General features: G+C 40.8%; 1 protein-coding gene across 3 annotated transcripts in view; it reads left to right on the forward strand.

Annotated features, from left to right (window-relative positions):
* The first annotated feature begins 240 nt into the window (after positions 1-240).
* Grik2 (glutamate ionotropic receptor kainate type subunit 2) overlaps positions 241-14085 on the forward strand; it is a 631292-nt gene continuing 617447 nt past the window's right edge. For 2 of the 3 annotated variants that reach the window (XM_059272428.1, XM_059272430.1), the window contains exons 1-2: positions 1118-1230; positions 5496-5895. In XM_059272428.1, the coding sequence (XP_059128411.1) occupies positions 5781-5895 (115 nt within the window). In that variant the 5' untranslated portion in view covers positions 1118-1230; positions 5496-5780. Of the gene's footprint in view, positions 402-1117; positions 1231-5495; positions 5896-14085 lie in introns of those variants that run through there. The other variant, XM_059272429.1, reaches the window with a different exon arrangement.

Genomic DNA, 14085 nt, shown 5'->3' on the forward strand with positions numbered 1-14085 from the left:
TCCTTGGATGTGAATGTACTGGCAGGGGACGATATCTGGGCTGAGTGTTCGGGAAGCACTAGATGGTCAGCACCCGGAATTCTCTCACAGGAGGTCTTGAAATACGGAGTGTGCGTTGCTCCGGGGTGGGCTTGCGAGCCCTGGAGCTAGTACCAGCTGGGGGAAAGAAGCGCGGCTCCTTTAAAGCAGGAGGCGAGGAACCCCCGCCAGGAGGCGTGTCTGTCTCCAGCGCCACCGCTGCGGCTCCGCGGTCGCGGTCTCCTCCGCCGCCGTCACTCGCGCTCGCGCTGGCGGCTGCGTGGCTGAGGCTCGGAGCCGAGGACTTCCCGCTGGACCTCCTCCCGCCGTGGCTCCGCGGGGACTGCTCCAGTCCCTCCCCGCCCTCTTCACCCCAGCTCCAGGTAAGCACTCGCTGGCGGTGGACCCTAACCCGGAGTTCATTCCCAAGGTGTTGGCTCTGGGTATGGAGGAGCCGAGGACCGCGGAGGAGCGCTGGCAGCCGCGAGGAAAGGAAGAAGCCAAAGGCAGCTCGGCGGAGTCGGTGCGCTCCAGGCACCTGCTGGATGCAGTCGCTTGGAGGGCTTTGTCCCACTCGCTGCAGCCAGTCTCCGGCAAGGATGCAAGTGGCTCATTTGACTGCAGGCGCGCTTGTATTCTCCACATAAAATATTTTAATAAGTGTATGTGTCAGGAAGTGGCCTCAACTACTGGGACTCATGCTCAAGGCGAAGAGAAGCACAGGCAAGAAGCTGTGTATCTTTGTGTCATAGCAACTCTCATCCTTCTTTCGTTCACCAATCCTTGGATCGCCCTGATCCATATCTCTGGACTGAGAAAGTAGAGATTATTTTAACTGAGGACAGTATTAAAAGCTTCTGAAAAAAAAAAAAAAGAAAAGAAAGAAAAAGAAAAAAAAAATAACCGAAACTCTCAGGGCATCCCGTAGGGGTTAGGACTGGCTGCATCACCAAGGCGGATCATAAATGTTCAGAACTTTTAACCAACCACATTCCTTCGTATTTTTATCTTCAGGTGCATAGGAAGGAGTTGGGGGGGGGGGTGGGAGAGACAGAGAGAGAGAGAGAGAGAGAGAGAGAGAGAGAGAGAGAATATCAAATAGGACTGGAGCTACTAAGATAAAGATTTGGATTTAGAGGTTGGAGAGTATTAGAAACTACCTTCTGATAAGGAAAGGAACAGATTACCTTATCATTTCTCCATCTTCACACTGTAAGTATTCCGTCATCAAAATTACCTATGGATTGATTCTTTTCATCTCATGAGATATGAGTACTTCATTTGAATAAGTCTGCAGTTTAGTTGCTAGAAGATGTGCAATTATATTTCAATTTGTACTTGTTTTAGTTCCTTGCTTTATAACTTTGTAGAACACATTCCCTCAGCAATCAAGTCAGCTAATCAAATCCCAGTGACCTTAGAAACTTACATGTTAAAGAAATTGAAGTATACAGGGGAAGGTAAGACAGAAATAATGAAAGGCTGAACACATATGTCTTTCCTTTTAAATTTAAATCCACTGAAGATTGTACATGCTGAATTTTAAAAAAGATCTTGACAGACATAAATTGATTTGCTTCATTTCCTAATCAAGATACATTTTCAGCATCTAAATATTAATTAAAAGTATAAGTATCATTAGCTACCAACATAGCAGAATGCTAGCAGAACAGTTGATAATGGGTTTAGAATCCCAAAGAATAGCATAGTGATCATAGTTAGGATAGACTGCTGATGTGCAACAGTGTGGTTTCAACTGATCTCTGTCTCAGACTTTATTCTGTGGCCCCTTTAATGTCATGATTGAGCAAGCTGTTTATTTTAACTAAAACTGAACACAATAGGCCACTTGCATGGAAAAATGCCTTGGGTGTTACTAGAAGATGTGGTTTCTCAAATGTCCCATAACAACCAGCCGGCAATGTGAGGTCCAGTAGAAGCCTGTCACTTGTGTGAGAAAATTTAAAAGCACTACACATATGACATGGAAGAGCCTTTGAGATAGCTTTGAAATTTAGATTGTTCTAGAATATACATTCGCTGTTTCTAGCCAAAGGTATAGGAATTGTCTTTTAAAGGTTCTGCTATAAGGATTATTACACATTTGCTCATGCCCCAGCAGGTGGCAGCTAACTAGAATATGATTCATTTTCACCAGGAGACTAGGAAACTAAAATTGCTTCTCAAGTAATAGTGCCCAAGAATAAGAGGTCATTAGTGTCAGGTAATACCAAACGCAGTGAAAGATGAAGCTAGTGCCTTTTGTCATTCTCTTGTGGTTGTTGTAGGAACAAGCTTTGCACGAACGTGATATACATTTTCTACCTTTATTATTCACCATAGGCTTGGTAGTTTTTCATGACAGCCTTCGTTGGTATTTTAAGGCTTTCTTCTAGACACAGCTTCTCTCTGTGTGAGCATATATGTGTGTGCTGGCAGTTTTTCCTCTCTGTTTTGACCTTGGAACCCTCACAGCTTTAGCTCCTAGCAATAAAGATTGCCATGTGGTTGAAATAACTGCACAGCAAGTGAATCTATAGGACAAAGCACACAATTTTCACTACTTTTAAATATAAATGTTCACTGGAACCCTAAATAAAGTATTTCTTTTTCATTTTCTATTAAGAAATAAGCAAATATAGAACCGGCACAAATTTAAGCTAATTAAATGTGATCAGTAAAATACTTAATAACCATTAACACTCAGAACTTTAATTATAGTGTCAGTATTAGGGAGTTCTTGCAATAACTTCAAAATATTGATATAACAAATCATCATTTTATTGTGTTTGAAAGGTAAATTACTGATTTGTTGCTCTTGGTCTGAAGAGTGAAGCTTAATAAGGGAAGGATGGAATTAATCTGTTTTCCCTCCTAACAGATGGAAATCTGGAAGTGGGCAATTAAATGTGATAACTAATTGTACATTTCAGAAATGTCTTACGCCACTGAATATTGACAGCATGTTTCAGCATTCAAAATTTTTCCATGCTAATTTTTTGTATGAGGAAACAAATTCTTTAGTCCTCTGGAGGGGCCTCACAGTGAGTTTTAGTGGCTTTTGTAGTAGCACTGGAAAGCAATCACTGTTTGTATATCTCAGGTATGTTAAACAACCCATTACTCACATTGAAAAATACACTCAACACAGTTCACAAAATTGATCTCTTGACTGTGTGTTCTTCAATGATTCAAACTACTCGTCTCTGTAATAGAAATGTGCATACTGTCATTTTATATGGCATATGTTATCCATTCATTTTACCATTTTCAGTATCAGACTAAATCCATGTCCAAAGCGCTGTCCGAGGTCCTGAAAAAGGGTTGTCCCTGGTATTCAAGAAGTCCAGTTGGACAGGTGGAATTGCTGTTATGTTAAAGCTTTTCAACTTAGTTGTTGGATGTAAATGAAACAATTAAAGATGTGTGCAAAGCTGGTTCTTTGGAGACCACTTAGTAGTAAAGAAAATTTGTTAGATCTTACTTTTTTTTTTCACAGTTTATTTTGTGTGAATTTTTATGAACCCAAAGCTTTTCTTTCGCTTTCCCATTAGACATCCAACAATGATGCCACATAAGCAGTTGAGAATGCTAGGTGTAAGTAGAAAGATGACAAATGCTATGAAAAATACTGTTATGCTAAAGGAATTTGTGAACAAGAAATTGTGGTACAGTGTGTTTACTCTGGTTCCACGAAACGCCAGCTACATTGCAAAAATTGCAGAAATTTGATTAGTCACAACAGAACATGCTATTTTCAGGTAGTTGATATCAATTATATTGGGAAATGAAAACAACCAAGAATATGTGTTTTTCCCTGGCTCTCATTATTTTCTCTACGAGGGTGAAGAAGAAGAAAAATGAACAAATAGAATGGAATAAATGAGACAGCAATACAAGACAGGACATGTTGGTCTTTAACATATTTTATAAGTGATGTTTCAAACATGGACTGAAGGAGTCGCTAGATACCCTTGGTTTCAGCACTAGATGTTCCTTTTAAAGTGCTCAAATAGTGGAATTGTTTGACGGGATTGCCTGCTAGATTGCCGAACTAGCTATTCATGATACTTATTTTTATCACTGCAGTTATGCCTCCATCTTAAAAAAAATCAATGTCTCTTAGTACATTTGAAAATGTAGAGTTTTTCAATCAGCATTTTATAATAATATCTTAAGAAAATATAGATAGTAAAAAATCACTATGATGTAATGACTATATTGTGGTATCTTCTTGCTACTTAGAAACAGCATAACCATAGTAATTTAAGAACTTAAACAGTACTCATACCACTCCATTAAAATTAGGTAGCCTTCAATATGATGCAATAATGTAACTTTTATAAGGTCTAACTTATGCCCTATTTGTTGATAATGAATAGAGATTAATAGTAAAACACGAGTTCAACAATTTGCCCTTTGCACTTCTTAATAAGGTGTCAATGTCATGGATGGTGTCATTATTGCTTTTCTTATTATCTTTTCCTACTAATGTAAACGGCAGTAGTGGATCTGGGGATAACCATATTCCTTGTGAAGTATATTGCCCATTTCAACAAAATTTTTATATTAACAGTGTACATTTCTGTACTTTTAACTTGAATAAATTTCTACTTGTGAAAGTCCAAAGAAAAGATGAGTTTAAATATTGCCATCAGAAAAATAGCTGGTGACAAGATTTTTTAGACAAAACTATGATCCGTATTACATTTTAGAAGGAAAAATAATTTTCAAAAAAGATAAAATGTGGACATAAAGCCTCTGGAATCTGTTGCTGCAGCTCAAAGACCGTTGTCTTTGTGTAGGATTATTTCAGGTGTGATAAATGAGTTGGAAAAATGATTCCTTCATTTCCCCCGAAAATCCACCTGAAGAAATATCTCTTTACTAATCAAAGAGTATGTCACTCCAGTTTTTAAAGAGTACATCCAGCTCTCCAATTGCATCGCACTGTGTATTTATTCTTTTCTACTCAGATTTAAAGCTATAAGACTCCCTCAGCTTACCATAAATTAGATTGACACCACAGTTCGCTGTTTTAGAGCATTTCCTTTTTAAAAATACAACTCCTAGACAAAGTGACTTTGACTTAGCTAGTCAATTATTAAAATTCATCAGCTGATTGTAAGAGGTGTGCTTGCATACACCAGGCTCTTTCTGCAGCTTCTTACTGAAAATCAAAGCAATTTTCATCGCATCACGTAAATAAATCTTCCTTTTTTGCTACTCAAGGCGAGCTATCAGAACGGTTGCATAATATATATTGGGAAGCTCAGTGGCAGGAAGCAGCTATCTCAATTTTTCTCACTTTATCTTGGCTTAGCGTCAGAAGCTGCGCAGCAGTGCAGTGGAATAAGGGCCTGGCCAAACCCTTGCCAGCAAAGCGCCCTTTGTGTTGGGACTGTGGCTGGCTTTCGACACCTAGTCGTTGCAGGGCTGGACTTCCTATTGATTTTCCTCTTCTTGTACTCTCCCAGGCTCGCGTGGCCGGACATTGTGCTTGCTGGATTTCTCCCGGATGCTCCCAGACTAACATGGATGTCCCACCATCCCTTGCAGTGGAAGCTTGCTCCTTGGTGCAGTGAGTGAAGAACATGCAGCGACTGCTAATGGGTTTGGGAAGCGGAGACTCCTTCCTCTTTCTGTGACCATGCCGTGATTGTGTCTGCGGCCACTACTCACACATCCTCCTTCTCGTGCAAGCCCGGAGCCTAACGCTAGATCGGGGAAGTGGGTGCCGCGCGCGCAGGCACAGAAACATCATGAAGATTATTTCCCCGCTTCTAAGTAATCTAGTCATCAGTCGCTCCATTAAAGTCCTGCTCTGCTTACTGTGGATCGGATATTCGCAAGGAACCACACATGTGTTAAGATTCGGTAAGATTCCCGGCATCTCACCACCGCCAGTGTGGGCTCCGAGGCGCCGGATGTAAACAGGCAGTTGCTCTGCTTGGCGTGGGCTTGCCGCTTCCAGACCTGCTCCCTCCCGGGTTTTAAAGACCGCCCCCTGCTTTCATTTATCCTCTCTATTTATCTTCATTTTATTTTGGGCCCCGAGAGGGTGAAGGAGGTGCTAGTTCCTGGTACTACTGGCCGATATACCGTCTCACTGTAGCCCGCCCCGGGGACAGCGGAGATGGGGGCATGGCAAGCCTAGGATGCTTTGGTCTCCCCAGGAACCTTCCAGCTGTCTGGGTGGCTCGGTCTGAGCCAAAGTGAGCGCTAGGGCGGGCAAAACTGCCGCTAGTGTTACTGATGAGTTAATGTCTAGTAACTCTTTCATGAGTTGCATCTGTCCGCTTCTGCCCAGACCTGCCTAGGTCCTCACTTGCAAACCTAAGGCACCAGCCCTTCTGATTTCTTCTGTAAGAGAAGCTTATTGGTCAATTTAATCTTTTTTTCTTTCCTTGGTGCTCTTTCTCATATGCAGAGCTTTAGGAAATAGTGCTGTATAATTGAAAGCTTCATTTACTAGTAGGAAGATGTCACTCAGTGCAGCGAAACAGCGATCCTGCCAGGCTAATTGTTTTGTTTTTTAACTTGCTGAATTTTTTTACAGCTTTACCCCTCTGTCCCCTTGCACAGAACCCCATCCTAATAAATAAGGCATGGTGGTAACTGGAAGCAAGGGCGGAGGGAGGAGGGAAGTTGAATGTGGGGTTCTGAGTGCATCTTTGTTTCACTCTGACATGGATAAAAGATCCTAGGTAGTTACACTTGAGAAGGATTTATAGTTTTCCCAAGAATCTAGGCTTCTTTCTTGAAGGAAAAATCTAAATGTGGGCTTCCAGTACAGTCACTAGTCAGGAAGTCTGCTTGAAGGAAATGAAGTGTAGGAAATGCCCAGCTGCTCTGGATGACCAACGGGGATGTTTTAGTGAGCTCAGAACTCATCAAGGAAAGTTCCCTGAAGAAGGACATTGCAAAAGAGGAAAAAGTGAACAGGGCTTGAGCGCCCACTCTCTGTCAGCTCAAAGGGGATTTTAACCAGAGAGGGTAGGGAACATAAATACAGGACATGTATCTTTGAAATAAAAGTAGACACATTAGGTTTTCTGTCTGATATACAGCAGAGGTTGCCTGTCTCTTCTGTAGCACTAGCAGCATTTCATTTTTTTTCCCAAGTGATCTTTCTCTAGTGCTAAAATTCACTGTCTTCCCCAAGCTTTTTTGAAATAAAGTAGAAATGCTTTTAAATATATTTGAAAAGGTAGCCCCCTCCCCATATACCATTTAGAGTCAAGAAGACTGGTAATAAATAGCATGAGACAATAGAGTATAGCTAGATCTGGCTTGAGTATTTTCCTGCTTTCTTCAGTCTTTAGATGGTACTTAAGCATGTTGCTCTTAGCAACAAGCATCACCGGTATGCCTGCTTCTTTAGACAGGATTAAAGAAGTCCCTATATTCCTGGGAACTGTGTGTGAAAATATGCATGATATGTGTGTCATAACAATTTGTTCACTAGCATGGGAAGTGCTATACTATGGAATCCCCCCCCAATTTTTTTTTTTTAATTCCAAGTACTTAAACGGTCTTGTACATCTTCTCATGTGTTTGTGAATGAGTATGCTTTGGTAAGAATGTACATGACTGGGGGAAGGATGAATTGGGGCCTGAAAACTGCCACTAATACTCTCAAGACTTAATTATTGCTGCTCTGGTCTTGCAGCACAATATTTGCTGAATCATTAGATTGTTACATTTGCTGATCATTTCATATCTTCATATTAAAAATCTTGATGTCTGTGGCAGTGTAGCAGCTTTCCAAAAGAGCACAAACACAAGAGCCTAGATTCTTGTGAAAGCTATTAATCCTTCTAAAATGTAACACACACACACACACACACACACACACACACACACACACAGTTTTCCTAGACAAACTCTAAAACTGTCCTTAAGAAATAGGGCACTAGGTGAAGATCTCCAAACCTGTCCCTTCACACCCTAGACCAACATCCTACTTTGTAGATAATCTGTGTTTTTCTTCTACATTAGCATCAAATGTCTTCTACCTGGAGACACATGTTCTCTAAATCTGACCTCACCCACCAGGAAGGATTAGGTATAGTTGTAATCATTGGAACATTTCCCTGTTGAGACTATTTTGATGCAGTGGTGGGAGTTTTATTTTCTTTCGGGGCAAAAAGTACTGAGTGGATTGGATGGTTAGTTAAGTACTTATGCATACCTCTTGAAAATGTTTATTTTAAACTTTGGCTCTAAAGTTAAATCATCGCTGGCCTCCTGCCCTGGGAGGAAAGGGTTGGAATTGTTGTTGGGCAGCTGTCCTTGGGCAGTGGCAGACAGTTAGGTGTGGGTGAAAGCCACCTCCTTGCCTCAGGTCTATTGCAGGAGGCAGCTTAGAGTGAGGCTACACAGTGTGTCCTGGAGAATGGCTTCTGGCTGCTCGCTTCTGCTTGGAGCTATGACAACCTTGAAGCTGGCTTGAGGCCACCCTAGATCCTCTTTCCCCAATTGATGATGAAAATTCACCCTAATAAGCTCTGTGCTGTTCTCCCTGCTCCCAATAGATTTGACCCTTCCTCTTCCTATCACCTCCTAGAAAGTCAGGCTTCCCCACAGCTCAAGGTGTCTTGACCCTGGAGCAACTTCCTTTCCCTGCCTATCAATTTCTGCCCTCTTTATGCCAACATCTCCCTCATGCTTTTCTCTCCCCGCCCCCAAACCATAGAGCTGCAATGGCGTGCTAGGGCTTGGGGTGGGGGTTGCGCTGTTGCTATCTCCAACTTTGCCACAGCGACTTTCTAGAACCGAAGAAAACTTTGCAGCTGCACCCAGGAGCACCCCTATATTCCAGGCCAGGCCGGGCTTTGGGCACTTTGCACTGTGTTAGTAGCTGCTAGGCAAATCACTCTGCAGCGCTGATCCCTAGGCACTTTCCCAAAACTGTAAGGCCATATGAGGTAGTGAGGGAGGGGACCCAAGTGTTGGCTAGGTGTTACCTATTGGCCAGTGGGGCTGAGAGACCCGGCCATAGCGGTCTTTTATCTTGTGTCCTGGCTGTTTCATTACCTCGGGAGCCTGAGACGCAACTTGGCTTCTTTAGAGAGTGTTCCCCCCGCCCCTCGAGGGGGCGTGTTTTCAGGGGTAAATTGTGTTACTGAAAGTTGGACCCAGGGCCCAGGTCAGGTCAGATATCTGCAGCTTGCTGGTTTGGACAGAAAGCCCACCACTACCCCCAGACTTTTCCCCAGACCTTGCAACAGCGGCTACCCTTTAGTGCCCAGCCATATGGAAATGAGATACCTTTGTTCTTAAGCATCTGCATCTGAGAGTGGGCCATCCGGATGCTCAAGTGGGTGTGGTCCTCGGAGTGAGGTGCTGGAGCTACATACAGTCCTGCTTAAGATGTTTCTTCCATTACTTAAGTGGGTCCTTCTCTTCGGGCTGCTTCTGATCTGCTCTGTCCCCAGTGCCCAGAGAGGCAGCTGTGAACTGGCTTCATTTCTGCCCTGGTTGACCTCTCTGGGTTCTGGCTTGTTTACGTATACTTTTTATCGTCACCACATCCCAAACTGCTACTCTCTCTCTGAACTTGGGGTCCCATTATTCATTCTTGACCCGAATTGCCATTTAGGACGCTGAGAGCACAGACATCAACCAAAACTTTGAAACACAGCCCTTTCCAATAAGCTGAGCAAATGGTCTGTCACTTCTTACTACGTGACTCTTTTGACTAAATTTTTCTTTCTTTCTTAAGCCAGTTCGCGAAGCGTTTTTGTTCAAAAGTTTCCGAGTTTAGGTCTTCCTTCCTAGATGCGCTGTGTTTTTTCTTGGCACTACATGTCAGCCAGCCGCCATCCACTGCCCCAGTTTCGCATACCTGGTGCCTAAGCCCTAGGTGAAGGCACAGCCAGGAGCAGGCCACTAGATAAAAATCCACACCTTGGAGGGAATGAAACTGGTTCTTGTGGAAATTTTCCTGTACTCCCAGAGACAAGGCTTCCTGGCAGATGCACTACACCATCCAGGAACTGAGTGCAGTGACTGAGAGCTGGGAGGCTGCCACTCTCCACAAGTTCTTTGAAAGAAATTTTTCTTCCTTTGGGAGGTAAAGTGGGAGGGAAGGAGGAGTGGCCTTATGTCTAGGAGCTTGAAAACTGACTCTTGAGAGAGGGGATGGGAGTGATTGCAGCCAGTATCTCTGAAAAAGATAAAACTTGCTCACCTGAGCTCTGGATGGCAGGAGAGGGAAATCTGCTACAATCGCCAAGTAGGGTGCATTTTATAAAGATCCGTTTTTCTGATAAGTCCTAGCTTAGTTTTAAAGCGTCAAAGAATAACTTGATGTGATCCATCAAGGGAGGCACAATCATTTCAGAAAATGACTTTGAAAAATGATCTTTCTGTCCTCTGGAAATAGTTCTCCACCCAGTCACATGGAACTCAATGGTGTTTTCTGTCTTTGCAAAGTTGTCTTTCAGAAGTGAACAGGGTTTATACATCAATGGACATTTCTTCAGCAAAGTTTGGCTTCTGGTTCAATTTAAGTGATCAGTAAAGTGTGTTCATTCCCCGATTCTGTAATGACACTTTTTCAACATTTACTTTGCAAGGGAAGTTAATGTAAATTGCTTTCACACAAAGGGTAAAAATACTATAGATTGGTGGCTCTCAAACTTCGACCCTTTAATATAGTTCCTCATGCTGTGATGACCCCCAACCATAAAATTATTTTTGTTGCTACTTCATAAGTGTAATTTTGCTACTGTTATGAAATAATATTTTGCTACTGTTATGAAATAATATTTTTGGAGATAGAGGTTTGCCAAAGGGGTCATGACCCACAGGGTGAGAACTACTACTATAGATGAATGCTGATACAGTATTGATTATCAGAACTTTTCAAATCTATTCCCCAGATTATAAAATGTTGTCTGTGATAAAAATGACATAATCTCTTGTGGTATTTAGTTATCATAATTTCTGATAAACAAAATGCTTTTCTCGTTTGTGGTACAATTTAATATTTATGTGGATAAGTGAATTCCTGTGTTTAGGATTTTACTCTACTACTGTAGCCTCAATTCTACATATTTCTTGAAAATCTTAACACCCATTTTTTACACATACAGTCAAATATAGTCTAGTGTCTTTCAAATGTATAGTCCTATAAATTATTATATGCTGCATGCATAGTACTTGGGGTGTACAGATCTTTTTCCTAAAGTGGCGCCATGTGTTGGGAGGCAGGTATTGCATGATTGTTTTGAGTGGTCAAGATTTATCTTCTAAGGACTTTCATTTTGTAGTCCACTTATCGAAGTATTAAAAGTGCTCTGAATGAATCTTAAATTCTAAATCTTAGCATGAAAGGGAAAGTCAAAAGTCCCCCTGAAAGGAAGGCAGTAGGTGCAAACCGTCATTATTGATGAGTTTAGATTCAACACTGGAGAGGTAGACTTCCATCTGATAACGTCATAGGGCTTCCTGTTTTTCTTTGCTGCTTCTGCTGACAATTGTGTAAGGTAATTAAATTGGCTGATTGAAGTCACAGTGGTCATGGGGCGATAAAGACCATTTGGATTTAATGGAATTTAAAACAACAGAGCACTGAACACAACTCTTACCGAACAAGAATTTTAATGGCCCATTCAGGGTGCTGACTAAATAGAAAACCCTTAACAAGTTTAATTGAAAGGGCAAGGCAGATTAGCACTATATAGTCTTTATGGTTGAAGATTGGGGAATTAAAATTATCCCTTTAAAAGACTCATTAATGCATTATCAAGATTTAATGTAGGTTAAATAAGTCTTCCTTAGACCTTCATCATGTACTGTGAACCTAGGTTTAGGACCAAGTTTCAATAAAGAAATATTTTTAAGATGACTTAATAAATGGAATTACAGGTCTCTCTCATCTCAAAAGCTAAGAACATTTTAATATTTTGGAGTATATAGAGCATGTAAAGACTAAGTTTCTAGAATAAATCTTTCATTTGTTGTAACTGTAAAACAAAACAAAGCAAGCAAACCAGAGTGATTTCTCCTTGTAAGTTTTGATGTGGTCATTTTTTTCCCCTTAGAAACAAAGCTAGAGCTAGCAAAGGAAGCTTTTCTTTCTGCGGTTTCTCCACAGTGACAATAACAGATAATGGTTCCTCTTGTTTTGTCTTTGAAATACTGACATTTGTCTTAAGGAAGCATTTGCACTATGTTTAACACTTTAGTCACTAAAGTGTTTAGTTTAGTGTCTTTGTATGCTTCCTCCTACCCCAGTTCCAAAGGAACAGTTTCTCACTTTGGAAAATTTCAGGTGTGGTCAGATTCAAGATTAAATCAAGATTCTGTCTTTGGGCCTCTTGTGGGCTTATTCATTCCTCTTGTCTTATGTTACCTAGAATTGCCTACTCAAGGTTGCCAATCCCTTTGATATTTCCAGAGAAACGTAAAAATCTCAAATTTCATGTGAAAGGATCCAAAATTTTAATTGTACACGTTTGGAAATTGTTTTGAAAATCTGAATTGGACAAATCCCAACCATGTAGCAGATAGGATAGGTCCCCAAAGTCACCTGCTTTCATTCCCAGCCTATCCCATATTATTCAGGTTCTCTAAGGCTCACCTGATTTTCTCAATGATATATAAGTAGAGAATCGTATCTACCTTTTGGCTTACATCTGTAACAGCAAACAATAGCTACTCTGATGAAAAAAAATCAATCTTAGTAATGTGAGTAGGTGGTGAAAGAAGACCTACTGAACCTTCCTCCCAGATTTTTATTTTTTAAATTTTGCACTTGAGTACTGAAGATTTTGTTCAATGATGGTAGTGCTCAAACTTAATTTTGTTCTTAGGCTTATTTTTATTGATCGATTTAAGCCATTTATTCTTCAATTAAAAATTGAACAGTTGCTCTATATTTTATAGAGAGCCAGGTTACTCTAGCCAGCAAGACCATGTGTGAAAATCTGAAAAAACTATCCGAGAAGATTTTATCTTTCACACAGTTTCCCTCCTGATACATATAATTTGATTAGTCCTTTTTGACTAAGCATTTGCTGTCTCATATGGCCTCATTTTAACAGAAGTATATTCTGGAAGAGAAGGTACATAGTCCCAAGACTGTGGCGTTAGGGTGAGTTTATTAGATCAACTGATCCAGTGTGTGGCAGAGATGCTCAGACACCAGGAATCCTGGGTGCCTAGGGGAGGAGCACTAACAGGAATTGGAGGCTGAGAAAGGACAGCACTAAATTACATGATTTCTGGATTCACTAAATGACATCATTTCTGGATTCACTACCACATACCTTAGAGTTTTGCAAATTTATTTTTTTAGTTTTTTTAGTCCAAATCTTTGAGCATATGTAATTATCTTAAATACGGTGTCAATGATACACATATTTTCTTCAAATCATGAAAAAAAAAAAACCTTTAATGCTTTCCACCTTTAAAAAAATCAGCCAGTTTAGCTTCCACCATTGAATTAAGTGAGTATTTGGAAGGTATTGCTTCTAGTTTTCATTTCTTTTTTTTTTCTTTTTTTTATTTTCTGAGCTTTTATTTTATTTTATTTTTTTAATTTTATAATTTGATTTAATTTTACATATCAGCAATGGATTCCCCTGTCCTTGCTCCTCCCGCCCCCCCCCCCTGCTCTCCCTAGTTTTCATTTCTAACTTTAGCTCACTTTTCTTCTATGCTCTGGGGACAAAACTTATTTTAAATGTTAAACTAAACAAAGCAGATATTAAAGAAAGCTTCTACTGTTGAAGTTCCAGCATATTCATAGATATTTGGTTTCTGGGATGTTGGCTTTTTTGATCTTTCTTTTTAGTTACTAAAGTCTCTGCACCTGTACGAACGATGTAGCAGCTCCTCATATGTTCAAGCCCTTCCTTCTCTAGAGTGAAGAAATGAAAGGTGAACTCTCAAGATGAATGAAAGCTATAGGACCCCAAGTTATCTGAAGCAAGCAGACTTTAGAGATCAAATCTAGTGTTCTAAGTTTAGAGATGAATCCACAGAACAGTTAAGCAGCCTGTTCATGGTCTGTCAGGCTTTTGAGCAGGCTGGTGATGCTTTCCCTGAATTGTG

This window comes from Peromyscus eremicus, chromosome 8b, assembly GCF_949786415.1.
Source record: "Peromyscus eremicus chromosome 8b, PerEre_H2_v1, whole genome shotgun sequence".
NCBI lineage: Eukaryota > Metazoa > Chordata > Mammalia > Rodentia > Cricetidae > Peromyscus > Peromyscus eremicus.